General features: G+C 50.7%; 1 protein-coding gene across 3 annotated transcripts in view; it reads left to right on the top strand.

Annotated features, from left to right (window-relative positions):
- Nucleotides 1-19198, top strand: part of NSF (N-ethylmaleimide sensitive factor, vesicle fusing ATPase) — a 77428-nt gene extending 58230 nt beyond the window's left edge. Inside the window, exons 14-21 of one of the 3 annotated variants that reach the window (XM_084222280.1) lie at nt 146-302; nt 1614-1747; nt 3173-3239; nt 3427-3506; nt 11460-11594; nt 12421-12534; nt 17187-17242; nt 17833-19198. In XM_084222280.1, the coding sequence (XP_084078406.1) occupies nt 146-302; nt 1614-1747; nt 3173-3239; nt 3427-3506; nt 11460-11594; nt 12421-12534; nt 17187-17242; nt 17833-17851 (762 nt within the window). In that variant the 3' untranslated portion in view covers nt 17852-19198. Of the gene's footprint in view, nt 1-145; nt 303-1613; nt 1748-3172; nt 3240-3426; nt 3507-11459; nt 11595-12420; nt 12535-12821; nt 13156-17186; nt 17243-17632 lie in introns of those variants that run through there. The other 2 variants (XM_084222281.1, XM_084222279.1) reach the window with 2 other exon arrangements.
- Nucleotides 19199-20121: the final 923 nt, after the last annotated feature.

Below are 20121 nucleotides of genomic sequence, written 5' to 3'. Positions count from 1 at the left end.
TGCTGTGAGTCACCAGGAGCTGTGACTGTCTCACTTCAGCATCTTCCAGAGCCTTGCTCCTGGTCATTTTTGTTTAATTGCTTCATGGTTTTTCTGATGGGATGAAAAATTCTTTGGTAAAAGAAGTATTCCTTCTCTTCTACAGGCATTTGGAACCAACCAGGAGGACTATGCCAGCTACATCATGAATGGCATCATCAAGTGGGGGGACCCAGTGACCAGGGTGCTGGATGATGGGGAGCTGCTGGTGCAGCAGACCAAGAACAGCGACCGCACTCCCCTGGTCAGCGTCCTGCTGGAAGGTACAGCTGGGGGAGACACCTGGGGGGACCTCTGGAGACTGCTCCTGCTCACCTCTGACATCCTGCACCTGCAGGAAACACCTTGGGGGACAAATGGAACTGGGCTCTTTCAGTTTGCTTGGGTGAAACTGCTTTGGATATTAAAACCGCTCAGCCAAAGGGATCCTGTGGTTGGCACAAGGGAGAAGGGAATGTGCCCAGGGAATAACCCAAATGCACCCACTAAATAACCCAAATGTACCCAGTGAAGTACCCAAATGTACCCACGAAATAACCCAGATGTACCCAGGGAATAACCCAAATGTACCCAGTGAAGAACCAAAATGTACCCAGGGAATAACCCAAATGTCCCACTAAATAACCAAAATGTGCCCAGGGAATAACCCAAATTTCCCACTAAATAACCAAAATGTGCCCACTAAATAACCAAAATGTTCCCAGTTAATTGCCCAAATGTACCCAGTGAGTAATCTGAATTTGGCTGATTTGCAGTGGAGATGTCTCTAGCTGAGTCAGTTGTCTAAATTCTCTTTGAAGTCACTGGAGAACTCATCAGTGCAATTAGCTGAGTTCAAACAGCCACATTTGGGTGTCTCTGTCAGTTAAAGGAGGATTCCCTCTATCCAGACTGCCTGTCCTCTGTCCAGTTACTGCCTAAGGAGAGTTTTCAGGTATTGGAAACTGGTTCCAGTATTTGTGTTACAGGTTTTGGAGGAGAATTTGTTATTTATCTCTTCCCTTCTTCCTTTCCCAAAGTACAAAAAGATGTGTTATCACTGTTGCTTGTAGTCTGTAGCTTTGGAGTTATCCCTGAGTAATTCCTTGTGTTAGGAATCCCAACTGATTCATGTTGGCTGCATGGATTGGCTGTGTCTTTGGTCCCTGAATTATCCTGGTGTGAATTCAGGCAAATAACAAATTGTCTTTGCCAGTGTTTCCCTGCTGCTGACTTGTTTGCCAAGGTGCCAGAAGAGATGACACTGAGACAGGACATAAGTTCAAGAGATTCATCCAAAACACAAACTCACATATGTTGGTGCCATGGCTGCTCCTACAGAAAGTGTAATGCCCTCTTTTGTGTTGTGGTAAATCATTCTGCATATGTTCAGGCAGTTCCATTAATTGCCTTCATGTGGAGGATTGGGTTGCAGCAGGAGTCAGTGTGTTCCTTCTGCAAGCAGGAAAAAACATTCATTTCACACTGCAGATGCCTCTGGATGGAATTCTAAACATACCCTTGGTATCATTCACACTGAGCATTGTCAGAGCTGTTTTCTCCCTTGTTTATTCTTTGTTTGTGCTTTGCTTCAGGCCCTCCCCACAGTGGGAAGACTGCTTTAGCAGCAAAAATAGCAGAGGAATCCAACTTCCCCTTCATCAAGATCTGCTCGCCTGATAAGATGATTGGGTTTTCTGAAACAGCCAAGTGCCAGGCCATGAAGAAGGTATGTGTGTGTCATCCCTTGTGCCTGGTGCCAGCCCAGTTCTGGGTTCTCTCCTGCAGGGAAAGGTGAATTACCTTTGGGATGGTGTCTTCTGCCCTTTCCAGTCTGGAAATCCTGCATATATTTATTTATAAAATTGAATGTATCACAGATTTGTAAAATGGATTGGGTTGGGAAGGGACCTTAAAGCTCATCCAGTGCCACCCCTGCCATGGCAGGGACGCCTTCCACTGTCCCAGGTGGCTCCAAGCCCTCTCCAGCCTGGCCTTGGGCACTGCCAGGGATCCAGGGGCAGCCCCAGCTGCTCTGGCACCCTGTGCCAGGGCCTGCCCACCCTCCCAGGGAACAATTCCTGCCCAGTGTCCCACCTCACCCTGTCCTCTGGCAGTGTGAATCCATTCCCTGCTGTTCTGTCACACCAGACTCTTGTCACAATGTTTTTGTGGCACTGAGTGTCTCAGGAAAGGTTTCAAGTCTGGTGTGAGATCCTGGCAGCAGAACAGATCTGGGATGAGCAGGGCTGGAGCTCTGCCTGTGGAGGGGCAGCCAGGAAGGGCTTAGGGCTGCACTAGGGGAGAGCAGATCCTGCCTGAGTGGGACTGGGACCGGTTCTGAGGTGGGGTTTTTAATTAAACACGAGCTTTAACAACCTGGGCAGCTGGGGAATGGGAATGAGTTGAACATTTTCATTTCCTGGAGCAGCTCAGCACTTATTCTTCAGATGAATGGTACTGAATGGAGCATGTGAGCTGAATGTTGCTCTGATCACATTGGGGCAGGGTTGTAGAGTTTGTAAGGGAAGGAAGGTCCTTAGGAGAAGTGATGGAGGTCGAGTTTGTGATTTGGATTCCAAAAGGAGCTTTGGATTCACTGGAATCAGGGTTTGCTGGGGCAGGGCTGCAGCACCACTGCTGTCCTCAGTGCTGCCTCCTGCTCACAGCCAGAGCTGTGCAGGACCCTGTGCTGCTCCAGGAAGGTGGCTGGGGCTGAGATCCAGCCCTGAGTCAGTCCCTTCTCCCTGCAGGCTGCTGTTCTGGACAGTGCTCAATATCCAGCCTGAGGAGCAAAGCTTCACAGCTGTGTTACAGCTGGGCAGGTTCTCAGTGTGTCTGTGTCACATTACAGTCTTGTCCCAGCTCCAAAAACAGAGGAATGGTGCTGGTTTCTCCCTGGCTTACAGTGAACCTCAGGGCAGCTGCTTGTTGCCAAGGGTGGGGAGCAAATGAATAAATAATCCAAATTTGTGGAGATGGCAGTGTTTTATTGCCTGCAGGGAGCCTGATCTCTCATTACCCACCTGTTTCATTCTCAGATTGTTCCTCTCAGTGCTGCTGTGTTCAGCTGAACCCACATCAGCAGGCCCAGCTGTGGCTGTCCCAGTCCTGTGGCTGAGGTTTAACCCTGAGATATTTCACTGTTTTTCAGATCTTTGATGATGCCTACAAGTCCCAGCTCAGCTGTGTTGTTGTGGACGACATTGAACGACTTTTAGGTGAGTCAGGAGGAGGGAGAGCTGTGCTGCTGCTGCAGAAATATTGATGTATTTGCAATGTTGAAACACTGCAAGCTGGAAATTATCTGTTACCATTTACTTCAGGGGCATTGAACTGATTTTGATAAGGGAAATGGCTTAAATGTGCACCTGCTCCATGGATGTTACAATGAGTTTTTCCTTTCAGATTATGTCCCAATTGGACCTCGGTTCTCCAACCTGGTCTTGCAAGCCCTTCTGGTGCTGCTGAAGAAAGCCCCCCCTCAGGTAAGGCAGGGCTGGGGCAGTGGGAGCTGTCCCTGTCCCTGTCCCTGTTCCTGCAGGAATGGACAGTGGGAGCTCTGTGGCTGCCTCAGAGCTGCCAGTGCTGTTACTGCTTTGTCTGAGCCAGCCACCTTAATCCCAGCCTGCTGCTCTTCATTCACTTGGACATTTCTAGGATAACCACAAGGGATTCAGCTTGAAATATCTAATTACTGGGGGCTGTATCTTCTGCAGTTAGTCCTAAAAATACTGACTAAGGAAAGCAGTTTAACCTTCACCATGTAAAGCTGAATTGTGCCAGCTGTGCCCTCTGAGGAGCTGTTCAGGCCAGACCCACCCCTGGCTCAGCCACGTGCTCCCTCCCTATTTATAGATCAATTTCTGTGTAATCTGTGATTGTGCTTGTCAGGGGTTTAATTTGTTCTTAACTTGAAATGATCAGGTGTTAATTACAATGACTGAGGGAAGCTTAAGATCTTGCCTCTCGTGCTGATCCTGTTTGCACTTGGTGGCTTGATGAGATTTAGGAACATCACAAGTGCTGAGGGTTCTGCAGCTCGTGCTGGGTGAGACAGGCAGGCTGAGCCTCCTTTCTTGTTTGCCATTTTCCTGTCCTTCACTGCCTTTCTGCTCTGTGTGTGAGAGATCTGCATGAATAAATAACATCCTAACAGGAACACCTTGAAAGTTGGTGTCAGGAAAAAGCAGAGAAGCTCAGTCTGGCTGAAGTCAGTTTTTTGTCATGTTTAATATCCTGGCACAGGAGCCTGTGTGTGAGTGTTGTTTTCATTAGAGAGTTTGGTGAAAAGACCTTTCAAATCCAGGACTTTGAACTAAATTGTAATGCCATAGGCCCCGAGTTCCCCGTGTGACTGTCAGCCTGGGAGAACAAAGATTTTCCCAGCGAGCTTTCTAGGCCATGTGAAGTCTGTAACACAACAGCATCCGAGTTTTATCACATGCTTGGAGCAGAGCAGCTGCCTGTGTGCAGCAGCAGAGCCATTCCTGGTCCCCTCATCTCCTGGAATCACTGACCTGGCCCACAGTGCCAGGACATGGCTGTTCCCAGAAATCAGTGGGGAAAACAGAGCTTGATTTGGTTCAGCTGTCAAAGGAGCTTAAAGTGTTGAATTGTCCATTTGTCCATTGCATCCTGAGTGTGTGCTGCTGCATGAGAGCATCCTGCAGTCAGGTACACACTGCAGCAGAGGGCTCAGCTCAGGGCTCATCCTCTTCTGGAAGGCAGAAGGGCAGGACACACACCCTGCTCTGTCCCCCTGGCAGCACAGAGGGACCTTGGGCTCCAAACTGGGGCACTTTGCCTAAAAATGGGCAGGATGGATGCAGGCCTAAGGCTGTGCCTGTGTGTGACCTCTGGTGATGGCAGAGCTGGGCTGGAGCTGCCCTGCTTGTGAATCTGACACCAAATGATCTCAAGCTGTTCCTCCTTCCTTGGTAATGTCCTGCCGTGTTCTGCCTGATTTTTGGAAGTTTGGCTCAAATCCTGATTTTCTGTGGGCTGAACACGTGGCACATTGCCTTCACCATGGCTGCTGTGGAAATGAAGGATGAAAAAAGTGAATTTTTCTGGAAATGGGAGTGCATGCTCAGTACCTGAGCCCTGTGCTGTGTGCTCTGGGATGAGCCTGCAGGAGCAGGGAGTGGCACCAGGGCCCCTTCCAGCCTGAGCCATGCTGGGATCCTGGAGCAAGAGCAAATCCCAGGAAATGAGTGCAGAGGAGCTGGCTGAGGGCAGCTTTTTCACTTTGCTGGCTTTTCCTGCCCTTTGGGTGGCACCTGGGGCTCCCCAGAGCAGGACACAGGATGCAGCTCACAGATATTTGCCAAGTTTGCACTTGTTGCAGAGATTTGTGCTCAGCAGGGTTTGAAATGCCCTGGGGGCTGGGAGACTCTGCCTTGACAGCCAATATTATGGTGACTTAAGTCATAAATTGTTGGAGGGTAGAGGGTGAGTTTGCTGAGGAAATGTCACTGGTTGATTGATCATGTGGGTTTTTTTTTTTTCTTTTTAAAGTGTCCAGGTTTGTGGGAATCAGGACATGGGGTGAGCTGGGCCCTTTGGGCTGCCCTGCTCTGGCAGTTCTGGGGACTGGGCTCTTCCTGGTGTGTTTGTAGTGAGTTCCCTGGGGTAGCCATGGCATGGGGGGATCTTGGGCATTTAAAAACCCAAAGCTGTGTGTAAGAAATGGAGTTGTGCAGGAAAGGCATTTTCTGCTGTGACATTTACTGTTAAAGGGCTGGATTTGGACACAAAGACTCTTTGGGGGTTTTGAACTCAAGGAACCCATGTAGGAAATAATCAGCACCTTCCAAGTGCCCTCTGAGGTGACAGGTTGCCTTGAGGAGCAGTTTCTTTGGAGGGAATGGCTGATCTCAGGGGCTTGATGGAATTTGAGCTGCAGATACAGGCTCTGAGTGGGACTGACCTGCATGGGCTCAAAGCACCTTGAGTTTCTGTGGGACTGGGATCATGGTTTAGCATCATTCCTTGTAAAAATGAAGGAATTGTTGGCAGGATGCTGGGGAGACAATACCAGTTCCCTTTGCTTCAGTGTTTCACTCATGGGGGCACCTGAAATACTGAGCTGATTTCCAAGAATCTTTGGGTTGGGAGGGCCCTTACAGCCCATCTCATTCCACCCCCTGCACTTCCAGGGATCCAGGGCTTCTTTGGGAGTTCCATTCCAGGCCCTCCCCGCCCTGAATTTCCTTCCAGTATCCATCTATCCCTGCCCTCTGCAGGGAGAAGCTGTTCCCCCTTGTCCTGGCACCACGGCTGCTCCCACTGCTGTGGCCCAGATTATGAATTCACTGGGGTGTCACGTCACTTGCAGGGATATTCTTGATGTGCAAGCAGCTCCCTGCAATCACTGCAGGCTCTGTGTGGAAGAGAAGCATTTCTGGGATGAAATGTTATTAATTATGCATCGAGGTGCGTGTCTGTTGAATTGAAGCTGCCTCCCAGGCTCCACTCTTCCTCCCAGGCTGGATTATTGGAACGTGGTGTGGGAAGGGCAAACACTTGAAGGTTCTGGTTTTCTTTTGAGGGTAAACACTTTAGACTTTAAATAAACTGGAAACCTCTCTCAGCTTGCTTTAAATTGCCAGTCACAGCTCCTGCTTGTGGTTCCACTCAGCAGTGTTAAATAGTGCTATCTGTTACTGCTGCTTCAAGAGGGCTGAAAACCATTGCATTTTGTTCAGCATCTTTTTTTAAACCAATTAAAAATCTTTTCTGAAATGCCTTGAAGAGAAGAAAATAAACCATGTTCTCTTGGGTTTTTAATTCAATCAAGTTTGCCTGTGTTGTGCAGGAGCAGGGACTGGGGGATGGAAAGGCTGAAAAGGGCTGTCTCAGCAGGGAGCCAAGCAGGAGAAAAAGCCTTCCCTGAGAACTGAGCAGCAGCAGCTCCCAAAGCCGGGGCTGCTTCATCTACATGCAGAGTCACACGGGCCTGGAGGCTCTCCCCAGCCCCAGCCAGGTTCACATGTGCCTCCCTGCTGCTTCCAACAATCGGCCTGGCAGGGAGGGAGGGAGGGACCTCAGCATCCCCAGCGAGCCAGAGCGGGCTGGGCAGGCTCAGGGGATGTCTGCCTGGGCAAGGTGCCCTCCAAGGGACACCACTGCTGGGGCTGCCCTTGGGGCTGCCCTTCCCTCACTCCCTGAGCCCCCAGCCCCTTCTCTCCAGGGGACACCACTCCTGGGGCTGCCCTTCCCTCACTCCCTGAGCCCCCAGCCCCTTCCCTCCAAGGGACACCAATCCTGGGGCTGCCCTTCCCTCACTCCCTGAGCCCCCAGCCCCTTCCCTCCAAGGGACACCAATCCTGGGGATGCCCTTCCGTCACTCCCTGAGCCCCCAGCCCCTTCCCTCCAAGTGACACCACTCCTGGGCCTGCCCTTCCAGGGCTCCTGAGCCCCCAGCCCCGCTTTCAAGGTCAAATTCATGCCTGGGGATGTCCTTCCATCACTCCCAGAGCCCCCAGCCCTTCTTCTTGAAGGGGGACCCTCCTCTGGAGCTGCCCTTCCTCTGCTCCCCAGCCCCTTTTCTCACTGGGAAGCTTTGAATGTTCCAGGGGAATAATCTCCTTGTTTGATGTAATCCCAGATGCATTCCTCATCCCACATCACTCTGTGTGAATTGGAAGCAATTCCAGTCACCAGTGATGTTACATTTATGTGCACAAACCTGGGGAATTGTGTTTCCCCCTTTGCATGTGAGGCATTCCCAAGACCCCAAACACAAGGATAAAGATGTGCAAGGGCACAGTGAGCAGCTGGGGGGTGACAGAGGCACCCCAGTGTCACCAGGGCCTGGTTCCAGCAGAGCTCAGGCTCCCCTGGCCTGGGGCTGGCTGGATTTGCTGAAATTCTGTACCTGGGGCTCCACTGAGTGTTGAGGCTGCAGCTGCTCATAGCAGGATCTGTAACTGTGTCGTGGTCTGGTTCCCCCTGGCAGGGATGTGCTGCCTGCTGGGAATGGCTGCTGGGGAAGGGGAATCCATCCTGGAAAATTTAGTTGGTTCAAGAGGCTTCTTGTGTGCATGAGAGCATCCTTCAGTCAGGTACACCCTGCAGCAGAGGGCTCAGCTCAGGGCTCATCCTCTTCTGGAAGGCAGAAGGGCAGGACACACACCCTGCTCTGTCCCCCTGGCAGCACAGAGGGACCTTGGGCTCCAAATTGGGGCACTTTGCCTAAAAATGGGCAGGATGAATGCAGGCCCAAGGCTGTGCCTGTGTGTGACCTCTGGTGATGGCAGAGCTGGGCTGGAGCTGCCCTGCTTGTGAATCTGACACCAAATGATCTCAAGCTGTTCCTCCTTCCTTGGTAATGTCCTGCCATGTTCTGCCTGATTTTTGGAAGTTTGGCTTGAATCCTGATTTTCTGTGGGCTGAACACGTGGCACATTGCCTTCACCATGGCTGCTGTGGGAAATGAAGGATGAAAAAAGTGAATTTTTCTGGAAATAGGACTGCATGATCAGTACCTGAGCCCTGTGCTGTGTGCTCTGGGATGAGCCTGCAGGAGCAGGGAGTGGCACCAGGGCCCCTTCCAGCCTGAGCCATGCTGGGATCCTGGAACAAGAGCAAATCCCAGGAAATGAGTGCAGAGGAGCTGGCTGAGGGCAGCTTTTTCACTTTGCTGGCTTTTCCTGCTGCTCCATCATTCCTGGGGCAAGCAGTGCTGCCCTGGGGCTTCTCACTTGTTTGTGAAGCCTGAAAAGTTGGAGGAGCTCGAGGGACTCCTGCCCTGTCAGGGCACTGTGGCTGCTTTCCAGGGGTCAGGTTCAAAGCAGGGAGTTGAAGGCATGGCTTCTTCTGAGGAGAGCAGGGAAAAATCAGGATCTTTTGGGTGGAGCTGTTAAAAATTTGAAGCACTTTTGAGGAGTAGCCATCTGTTCTGAGGAGCTCCCAACCACGTCAGTGGTTCAGGGACCTGGGAATAGATTTTAACAGAGATATCTAAAAATTGCTGATGGATCTGCCCTCTGGAAACTCATCCTGGTGCTTTTCAACCTTGTTAAGCCTTTCCATTCTTAGCACTGTGCGTGCCTGAGTCCAGCTGAGCTGTTGGTGAGAGCAAACACCCTTTAGTTCAGTTTATCTGATGGCTGAGAATTCCTTCTTGTGCTCCCTGGTTTATGTAATGATGAGCAGCAGTCCCTCCCTCATCCCCTCTACACCACCTATGATTTTATAAACCTCTCTGGTTTTGCCAAGGATCTACTTAGGGACGTTATTCCCTATTTCTGACCTTTCTATGACTTTTCCAACTAAATAGAATCACAAAAATGTGGAATAGTGTGGGTGGGAAGGGACCTCAAAGCCCACCCAGTGCCACCCCCACTGTCCCAGGCTGCTCCAGCCCCAGTGTCCAGCCTGGCCTTGGGCACTGCCAGGGATGCAGGGGCAGCCCCAGCTGCTCTGGGCACCCTGTGCCAGGGCCTGCCCACCCTGCCAGGGAACAATTCCTGCCCCATATCCCATCCAGCCCTGCCCTCTGGCAGTGGGAGCCATTCCCTCTTGTCCCCAGTTCCTCCCCAGCTCTCCTGGAGCCCCTTTAGGCTCTGGAAGGTTCTCTGATGTGTCCCCAGGCCCTTCCCTTCTCCAGGGGAACACCCCCAGCTCAGAAATGATGGATTTGAGGTTGTGTTTGGAGCAGGAAGGAACTCCTGGATTCACAAGGCAGAATGGTGATCCTGTTTGCTCTTTTCCTGTTCTAAATCTGGCCCAGGGGTCACACACAGAGTGAGACTGAGCTGCTGTTCCCACAGAATCCCCACAGGGAGCAGTGCCAGTGGTTCCCTCAGTGTCACAGGGCCTCAGAGCCCTTTCTGTGTGTGCAGCCACCTCCCACTGCCCTGCTGCCTTTGTTCCAGCTCACTCAGGGTGGCACTGCCCAGGCTGGCCACCACTGACCTGGTCCTTTAGGGAAAGTTTGCTGGATGAGTGCAGAGCTTTCCTGGGAGGAGGAATGTGTCATCTGGGCTCCAGCAGCTGGCAGGGAAAGGCTGAGAGTGACATCAGTCATGGACACCTGAAGTGCCAGCAGGTGAAACTCCCCTCACTGTGGCATTCCTGTGCTGCCTATGTCCTTTCCTGGTGAAACTCCAAGCTAAATTCCATTTTTATTGGAATCAGGCACAGACTTCATTAATGTATGAGGGCAGCATCCCTCAGGCAGCCTCTCTGAGGTAGTTATCCCTTGATTGATGCCTGATCAGTGTGCCAGGCACTGTACACATGCTGGGAGCTATATTTGGGGAACAGACATTGCCTGGGTGAAGCTGAGCAGTTTTTTCCCTCTTAAATGCTCATAGTTCATGGGAGACTGTTATTAACACAGCCCCTTGCCCAAGCTGTTCAGGATTTTGAGAATTCCTTACAGTAATGAACAGGTTTTTAGGAGAACCACTAGTGAAGCAGAGGGGTCTGGGTGTTCCAGCACTTGCAGGAGGAGTTGTTCTGGGTTTTGGAGGTCTCAGTCCTGGTCAGGAGCCTGTCCTTGCCTTCCTCTGTGCCCTGGTACCTCAGCTGTGTAGCAGTGAAGCTGTTTGGGGAGCCTGGGCAGTGCCCAGGGCAGCACCCTCTAGGTGGGCACTGGACATTCCCTTCACTCCTGGAGCCTCAGCCAAACTTTGGACAGCAAAAGAGGGGGGGGGGTCCTTGGCCAGCCAGGCCCCTCCCAGCCCTGGACAGAAAAGGGACTGATGATCCTGCCTGACAGTCCCAGCAGCTCCTGCTCTCAGCCAGCACTGATCAGTGTCCACACCCTGCACAGGGGAATTCACATGGCAGTGGGGAGGGCTCTGCAAGGTGAACAAACAGCAGTGGATTTGCATTTGCAGCTGATGTTTTCCACCACTGGCTCTGTTATTCATAAACCCTGTTATTGCCTGGGCTGACTCTGTGCACTCTGCATTGGGAATTGGAGCCTGCTGGAATGGGACTGTCCTGGACAGCTGCAGGGGGAACTCAGGGACTCACAGCAGCCTCTGCTCAAAAGCCTGAGCTGGAAATCCACTGGAGCTGCCTGTGCAGGAGCAGGGAATTCACTGTACCCACGGATTCCTAAAGACAGGCCGTTCCCCTGAGAAGTCATTTGTAATTCAGCTTTTGGGAGTGGGAGTTTGCTCAGGCTTTTAAATTTAATGAGGATCCAGCTATTTATAATGCTGGGTTCAGAGGGAGCTGTGAGTGTGGTGGGGCTTTGTGCACCACAATTCTTGGACCCTGTTGGTGGCATTGCTCCGAGAGCTGATCCTGTCTCCTGTGGCTGCTCTTGGCGACTTCAATTACTGACAGATTTAATCCCATTAATTTTGTTTGAAGTGGGTTTTTAAATGGCCATTTATCATCTGTAGTTAGCTGAACCTTCCCCAGGCTGGTTCTCTCCAGGTTTTCCTTTCCTGACTGTGGCTGCCTTGCCTGGACAGGGCCGCAAGCTGCTGATCATCGGCACCACGAGCCGCAAGGACGTCCTGCAGGAGATGGAGATGCTGAATGCCTTCAGCACCACCATCCACGTGCCCAACATTGCCACAGGGGAGCAGCTCATGGAGGCTTTAGAGGTGAGGAAAAGGTCAAGGATGACAAAAGACTCCAAACTTGAGGGATTTGGCAGTAGCTGTGTCTGGTAACACCATCCCGCTTGTCATAACAGAGCAGGTTTGAGGCTTTTCAATTTGCTTTTTAATGAATTAAATTAAGGCAAAATTAGAGAACAGTAGGTCTGGGGAAGGGTTTGTGGTCTGGATTGAAACATTCCAAGGGCAGGGAAGTGGGTAATGAGTATAATTGGGACACTTAAACTGAATGTGCCCAGAGGGTGCTGTGGTGAATTTAAACAGCATCAACTGAAGGTGTTTGGTGCTGAGGAATTAGAAGTTCTTTATAAATTCCTGCCTTCAGTGCCCCCTTATTCTGTGCCCTAGTGGGAGTTGTAGTGACTACTGAAGGCTGTTAAAATAAACTGAACAGGCAAATCTTTGGTGCCATTGGCAAACTTGTCCCAGTGGTGGTGTCACCGAAGCCTGAGAGACACAGGAGCCTGAGACACTCCTGCAACAGGTGTGGAAACTCCCTGTGGCTTGAACCATTGTTTCCTTGACCTGGAGGTCAAGACCCTCCAGCTCCAGACCCTGATCTAGAGAAGACCTGGAGTGCACCATAAAAGCACAGCACTAACTGTTGGGTAAGGGATATTATGGAAAAAGCCATGAGGGAATGAAAGAATTTTTTTGGGTGTATTTTGCGTTGTCTAAGATACACTGCAACAAATTTTCCCTTTCAGCTAGTAAATGCTTCTAGCTTCCCATTCCCTTTGTCCCAAGATAGGTGCCATTATTCCTGCTCTCAGTCTCCTGTTTTTGATTTTTTAAAATGATTTTCCCCCAGCTCCTGGGTAACTTCAAAGACAAGGAGCGCAGCACGATTGCTCAGAACGTCAAAGGGAAGCCGGTGTGGATCGGGATCAAGAAGCTGCTGATGCTGATAGAAATGTCCTTACAGGTAGGAATGGTTCTGGGGAGGAAGGACTGGGCTCCTAGAGCACTCCTGGAGGTTCCCTTCTCTGCAGAGCCCTGGTGTTGGTGGCAGCCTTTGCGTTGCTTTCATTGGGAAAAGAGTTGCAGTGAGGGGAAATGTTCGGAACAAAGAAATCGCCATATCTTGGTCCACAGAGATCTTTAAATCCCCCCCTCGTGCCCATGGGCTGTTCAGAGCTGCACTTCAGAGCATCTGGATATGGGAGGGGTTGGATTAACTCACCTTTCATGGAATTTCTTTTCTCCACCCAGCATGTTAAGATTGCAGATAGCAATCACCTCAAGTTTTTTTGGTTTTTTTTAAAGAAGAAGGTGCCTGTGCAGGTGTATGTGCTCTTTCCCTGAAGAAGATAAATCTGTCAGGCTGTTCAGCTGCTCTTCTCTTTATTTACCACTTTCAGCACTTTAAAGAAAATAATTGCAGAGCCCTCCCCCGCAGCAGCACCCATGCCTGGAGCCAGCCAGCAAGCTGATGCTCATGCTGACACGGGCTGAGGGTGCAGCCCTAATCCTCCCCTGACATCCCAGTGCTCCCCCAGCCCCCCCTCTGCTCCCATCAAATGGATTTAGTGCAGCTGAGTGAGCTGTTCTCAGATCTCCCTCGCAGAGGCAGGGCAGAAGTGAAGAGACTTGTAGCTCAGAGCTCAGAGTCCTGCACCCCTCTGTTCACTCCTCACAATTCTGTTAAAACTTGCTCGGCTCTGAGGATATGCTCTGACTGCATGTCACCTCAGGGAATAAAGTCATTTATCTAGATTACTTTTTCCTCTTCTTCCTTGGCTTTTAATTCCATACCTAGAGGCAAGTCAGTAAGTCATTGCTCACATGTATTAAATGGATTTAAGGGGTGCTGCCCTTCAGGGGCTGCTGGGCTCTGCTGTGCTCCCTGAGCCCTGACAATGGCTCCCTTCTTCTGACACAGGATGTGCTCTTGTGCTGCTGGCTCCTGAAGTGCTGGTTGTTTTCAGAGCTGAAGGTGGAGGTTCTGTAAGTCATGGGCAGCTCTGAGTTCTGAGGTGGCAGTGCTGACCCAGCCCTGTCCCCCGTTCCTGGGGGCAGTTCTGGGCACCACAATGTCATAGGGATAGAAAGGAATTAGGGCTGAGGATGGGGCAGGGTGTGGAGGGGAAGCCACAGGAGGAGCAGCTGAGGTGACTTGTTCAGCTGGAGCAGAGGGGACTGAGGGCAGAGCTCAGTGGGGCTGCAGCTCCAATCTCTGCTCTGGGACAGGGACAGGAGCCAGGGAATGGCTGGGGCTGGGCATGGAGAGGGTAAGGTTGGATATCAGGAAAGGTTCTCCCCCAGAGGGTGCTGGCACTGCCCAGGCTCCCCAGGGAATGGTCCCAGCCCTGAGGCTGCCAGAGCTGCAGGAGAGCTTGGACACCACTCCCAGGGATGCCCAGAGTGGGATTGTTGGGCTGTCTGGGCAATTCCAGGGGCTGGACTGGATGATCCCTGTGGGTCCTTTCCCACTGAGGATGTTCCATGATCCTGTGAGCAGTGACACTGGACACAGAGTCCTCACTCTGCCTGAGGCTGTACAGGCAGGCTGCTCTGGGCTGGTAATTTTTTCCAGCAGACCATTGCTGTGTAGGTGAGTGCAGGACCAGGCAGAGCTGGGACTGTGCCTGGCACTGTGATATTTCATCAAAAATCCCTTCCCCAGGATTTCTTCTCCTGAGAAGCTGGGAAGCTTCAGCTTTTCCATATTTTGCTCCTCTGGAATGTGATTTGGAGAATTGTTTATCCAGCATGTGAATTGTTTTTAATCAATGACCAATCACAGCCAGCTGGGTCGGACTCTGAGTCTGTCACAGGTTTTTATTATTCATTCTTGTGTAACCTTCTGATGTCTCCTTTCCCTTTCTTTAGAATAGATATGATATGATATAATATACTATGATATAATATACTATATTAGAATAGAATAGAATATAGTATAATAATATACTATACTATAATAATATGCTATAATATGCTATGCTATGCTATGCTATGCTATGCTATGCTATGCTATAATATAATATAATATAATATAATATAATATAATATAATATAATATAATATAATATAATATAATATAATATAATATAATATAATATAATATAATATAAGCCTTCTGAGAACTTGGAGTCAATTCTCATCTCTCATCTCATCCTGGGCACCCTCACAACACCACAACATGTGCCCTTTCTCACACACATGAAGTGCTGCCCCTGTCCCCAGAGCCACTGGGGGTGTCCCTTTGCTGCCCAAGGAGGGTTGGCAGCAGGGAGGTTCCTGCTCTGGCCCTGGCTTCAGGTGGTTGTGTAACAGCAGAGGTAGCAGCATATGGCAGCTAAATATGAACCAGCTCTGTTCCAAAAGGTCTGAGGTGTTTCCATGACTCCATCTGCTGAACTGCTATAAATACAGGAGAGCAGTGCAGGCTCACAGGGAGCAGAGCTGGGATCTGAGCACTGGAACCCTCAGGGAGCTGGGATCTGCCAGGCCCTGACAGGAAAGCACAATTGCACTAGGTAACAAATCCAGCACTGCATCTTGTTTTCACTGAGCTGCACCACAGCTTTTCAGAAGGAGATTGCAGCCTGAAATCACTTAAGAATTCCAAGTGATGGATGAAATTTCTCAGAACTCAGCTGATTAGATGCCAGGTGACTGAATTCTTTGTAAAAAATGTGCACATTGTGTTTCCTCTGAATCTCATGGTGGCTTTGGTTAAAGCAGTGACCCCTCTCAGCTCCCTGCAGGGTTTCCTGAGCTGGTCAAATAACTTCCAGTGTGTTTCACACTGAAGTCACAGAGAACCAGACCCTCAATATCAAAATCCTTGCTTGGGGTACCTGAACTGCCCTGGTGCCCTGGGTGAATTGTCACCTTGTTTATGAGCTGTGTAACCCCACAATTTCTGGCAGCCTAATTTCCCCCAAACTCTGTTGTTGCTGTTCTGGGCTGTGTACACTGAGTATCCTGGAATGATTCTGTGCCTTTGATCCTTGGCTCCACTCAGGGTGAATCCCCAAGTGTGTGCAGTGGCCTTGGCTGCAGGACAGGGCCATCTCTGCTGCTCTTGGGTCCCACCTTGGCTTCAGCCTGCCCTGGCTGCTGCTGGCTGCTCTCTCCATGCCTGGGGGCTGGTTCCTCCTGCTTCCTCTCCCTGCCTGTGCTGTTGCTCCTGGACCTTGCTGGCAGCACTCCCAAAGCCAAGGTCTCCTCTGAGCCTGGGTGAGTCAGGCAGTGTTCCCAAAAGCCCCTTCTGGCACCTCCAGGCTTTCCTGATTTGGTAACTTCTGTTTAGCATAAATAAAGCTTAATCAGCAGAAATAAAACTTAAGCTCAGCTGCTTGTCTTTTGTGTATCTTAACTTTCATAGGAGCTTTGAAAGAGCACCATAGAATATTGCTTGCTTTATTTTACACCAAACCCTGCACCTGGATGTGCTGAGGGTTTGGGGTTCATGGCAGGTTTTCAGGGGGGCTCATCTCATCTTGGTGGAGGATCTTCTTCTCTGCCCTGGAGATTAACACCCTCCCTTCAGTTCCTTTGTTTCTGGAGGGTCCTGGATGTCCTGGGATGCTGCACCATCCATGTTCTTGTCACCCCTCTGAGCTCTGTCACAGGGTCAGGCCCCAGAGAATCTTCCCCCCAGTTTGGCAGCAGCATTTCCCATTTCCCAGAGCACCAGAGGCTGTGTCCAGGAGTCCTGACCCTGCTGCCCCTGGGCTCCCCTGGCTCCAGCCTCTGCTCCTTCCTCAGCACATCAGCCTCTGGGGTTTGTGCCTGCATTTTTTAATAAGCAATTTGACCAAGTTGGAGTTTTCAAATTTTCAAATATTCAAGTTGCAATTGTTTTCAGCTGCCAGCTGTATTCTTTTGGACAAGGAGCTGTGTGTGCAGGTGAATGCTGTGTCTCCCCAGGAGCCAGTGCAGGGTATGGACTCAGTGTCCATGGCCCTTGGGGACCCTTGGTGTCCAGGTGGAGAGGGGTGGGAGGCAGCATCTTCCATTTGGGAACAGAACACTGGTCTTGGCAAGTTTGAATTCCAGCTGGTGGCTTTAGAACAGATTTTCAAAGGATGAAAAGAGATTTGTCTGTGTCAGCTCATACTGGGTTTTAGCAGAACTCTCTGGCTGGACCTTTGTTATTTCCTGGTTGGGATGACTTTCCTAAGGTTTCACCTCAGCATCTGCTCTGAAGAAGCCCTTTCAGAAGGAGACAGTTCAGTGTGGTACCTACAAACAAATCCTTTCCAGGCAGCTGTCCCCAGGTGTGTGGGGATGTCCCAGCTGCCATTTCCCTTCACTGAGCTGCCTGAGGGCTGTGTGGGGCTGCATCTCCCTGCAGCAGCAGGGACAGGACTGTCCTCTCCTGATGCCACTGTCACCTGCTGGCTCCAGCTGGGGCTGGCCACGGGCACACAGGGGCATGTGCCCCCGGGCTCCTTGGGCTGTTGGAGCAGAGCTCAGTCCATGGCCTTGGGTCTGTGGAGCTCTCAGGGGTGCCCAGGGTGGCATTGTTGGGGTGTCTGTGCAGGGCTTGTGGGTCCTGCCCAGCTCAGGACACTCCTGATTCTGTGCTCTCCTTTTTGGCACTGATGGGATCTGTTTGGTGTTTAGATGGATCCTGAGTATCGGGTGAAGAAGTTCTTGGCTCTTCTGAGAGAAGAAGGAACGTAAGTACTTTTATTTTAAAGAAGTGCTTAAATTCTCTTTTCTGCTCAGGAATGAGCTGCTCTGAGGGGAGCCTGCTGTGGGGTGGATCTGCTCTCCTTGTTGGCCCCTCTGTACTGTCAGAGCTGTATCTGATCAGTTCTTAGAGCAATTTGGGAGGGGGAGGTCGTGAAGCTTTGGGAAGCTGCATGCCTGAATTCTCTGCTTTTTTGAATTTACCCTTGACTTTTAAAGTATCCATGAGATACTGGGCCAAAATTTACCTTCGTTTAATTTAAGTAAATCAAAAGAGATTCTGCTTGAGTTAAAATCCAGCTGTTTATCTAAAATCTGGAATTTTGGTTTCTTGTGTCTGCTGTCTGAGAGAAGGATGTCCTACTCTTTCCCCATAGGTGCCACAGGGAGTAGTTGAGCCCAGTGGGACAGTGGCATCTCCTAGAGAATGACTTTCTAATACATGTAGGGCAGTACCTGTGCTGGGGAAACTCACACCACTATCTATCCTGGCTACATGTGAGTGGGTTCCAGTGTGTGCTTGATGCTTTATACATGTGCATGATGCTTTCCTGATGGATTTGGCTTCTTTTGCAAGAGTTCCTACCCTAGACTGAAGGTGGACCAAGTGCAAGATCAACAGCTGGAAAAGTGACCAACCTGGAGAACAAACACTGGGATCTTTACTCTTCTGGACAAAGTGAAATGCTCCCCTGAGTCCCCAGAGCCCCATGTGGAACCTGCATGTGTAGTGCAATACAGTACCTTTATTCTCTGTCTTTCATATCCTGATGTCACGTGGAAGTGTCTCCTGGAGCACTGTGCTTCTGTCTCTGTGTTTTGGGGTGAGCAGGGGGAATGTCCTGCGAGGTTTGGGGCTGACCCTCACTTGTGTCCAGCATTCCTGCAGTAGGAAAGAGATCCTGGCTTCCAAGAAACCTGCCAGTCTGGTGGAGGGATGCTGAAGCACTGCTCGGTGTGATCCTGGTCAGGTGAAGGCTTTTTGTGGTGCCAGCCCAGCCCTCAGTGAGCTCTGAGCCAGCCCCATGCCCACAGACAGAGCTCCAGGAGTGCCTGGATGCTGCACCCCCTTATTTATGTCCAGGGATTTTGGGGCCTGGTGGGACCCTGCTGGTGGCACTGGGCACTGGAAGAGGGCAAGGAAGTGTTGATCAGAGTAGAGGAAATTTCCAAATCCAGTATTGAAGGCATCAAACCTTGCTGTTAATCCAACAGCAGTTTTAGCAATGCTGGTTCCAGCCTCCAGCTCTTCTGAGTTCCTGTAGTTGGCAGCTTTGGTATCCTCCAGCCTCATTTTATCCCTTTTTCCTGCCATGTTACCAAAGGTTGAAATTCCTCCTTAGGGACAGAGAGGAGGCCAAGCTCTGCAGGTGCACAATGTGTGTTGCCATGTTTTTGCACTGAAACAAAGGAATGTATCAAACCTTGCTCCACGCTCCTTCCCTGCTCCTGTGGCCTCAGGGAGATGCTGAGGCTGCTCCCCTGGGTTCCACTCCTTCCAGAAGGTTCCTGGAACATACCTCAGTGTGGTGGGGCATGAAATCAAAGCCATTTAGCAGATGTTGGTCAGTGTAGCTTCCCAACCTCGAGCAGACCCAGGTAAGGGCTAGCAGTGGCAGGCAGGGGGTGTTCCAGGGAAGGAGGGTCCCCATGTCCTTCCAGGCCCAGGTGGATCCTGTTGTCCTCAGTGTGCTCACAGCAGTTGGGGTGTTCAAGGCACTCCACTCTGCTCCTCTGGCAGTGCTGTTGTGTTGTGATGCTGTTGTGAGTCCCAGTGGTGGTTCCCTCTCATTTTGTGTAGGATCTTGTGAATTTCTTTGTTCCTCCCTTCCCTCTGCCAGTCCAGGTGACAGCAGCACACAGTAACTTATATTTCAGAGTAAATGATGTAAACCTTATCGTGTCTGTGTCCAGAACTATATTGATGAATAAATATCTGGTTTAATTGCACATTCAATGGAATCAATAAAAAGCACAACTCCTTGTGATGACCTGGGTGCCATCTGTGTGTGCTGCTGGTGTGTGTGAGGAGCTGAGCTGCTCCTGGGCTGCTGCAGCCAGAGGGGTGCTCAGAGTGTGCCTGAGTGTGGGGGGATTGAATTTAGCCCAGCCTGAGCAGCTGGCCCCTCTTACTCTGACAGAAATTAGTGAGAGGACTCTGGTCCAGCCCTTTCTGGAGCTGTGTGGGCTCTGCAGGGCTGAGGAGGCCCTGTGTGTGTCTGTGTGTGTGGGGTGGGGGTATCCATGGAAATTATTCCTTTCCATTATTCATGGAAAGTATCCCACTCCTGGAGAAGGGTGGAAAACCAGGCTGGGCTGCTGGGTGTGACACCTGGGCCACTCCAACCTCTATTCCAAGATCTGCATCTGAGATGTTCCCTGCAGGTGGCCCACGGGAAGGGCAGCACCTTCCCACCTGTGTGTTCTCCATGGCTCCTCCTGGCAGGGAGGCTTTAAATGTATAACAAATACACAATATTGCTTTCAATGTAAGGGTTGGATTCTTCACCCCCTTCCATACCCTGTTTCATCTTCAACTTCCCAGAAATGTGTCCCTGAAATGGAGTTATTGACCAGAGACAGATTTGAAGGTGCTGGGATGGATTTTGGGGGCACGGTGTGGGGTTGAGGGAGGTTTGGGGCAGGTGGGCAGACAGGGAGAGCTTCACCCCCAGAGCTGTGAAGTCCAGAACCCTCCATGGGCCAGGTTCTCTGGTGAGGTAGGACATGTCAGGGTGAGCAGAGACACCCTGGCCGTGCAGGTGGATGCATGGGATGGCTTTGTGAGTAATCTGGGGGTCAGGGCAAGAACACGAGTGATTCTGTATTTATTTTGCCCTTCAGACAGGGACATTGGAAGCCAGTG

Source organism: Fringilla coelebs (genome assembly GCF_963513975.1).
Source record: "Fringilla coelebs genome assembly, chromosome: 27".
NCBI lineage: Eukaryota > Metazoa > Chordata > Aves > Passeriformes > Fringillidae > Fringilla > Fringilla coelebs.
This window is presented reverse-complemented; position numbering and strand designations above follow the sequence as displayed.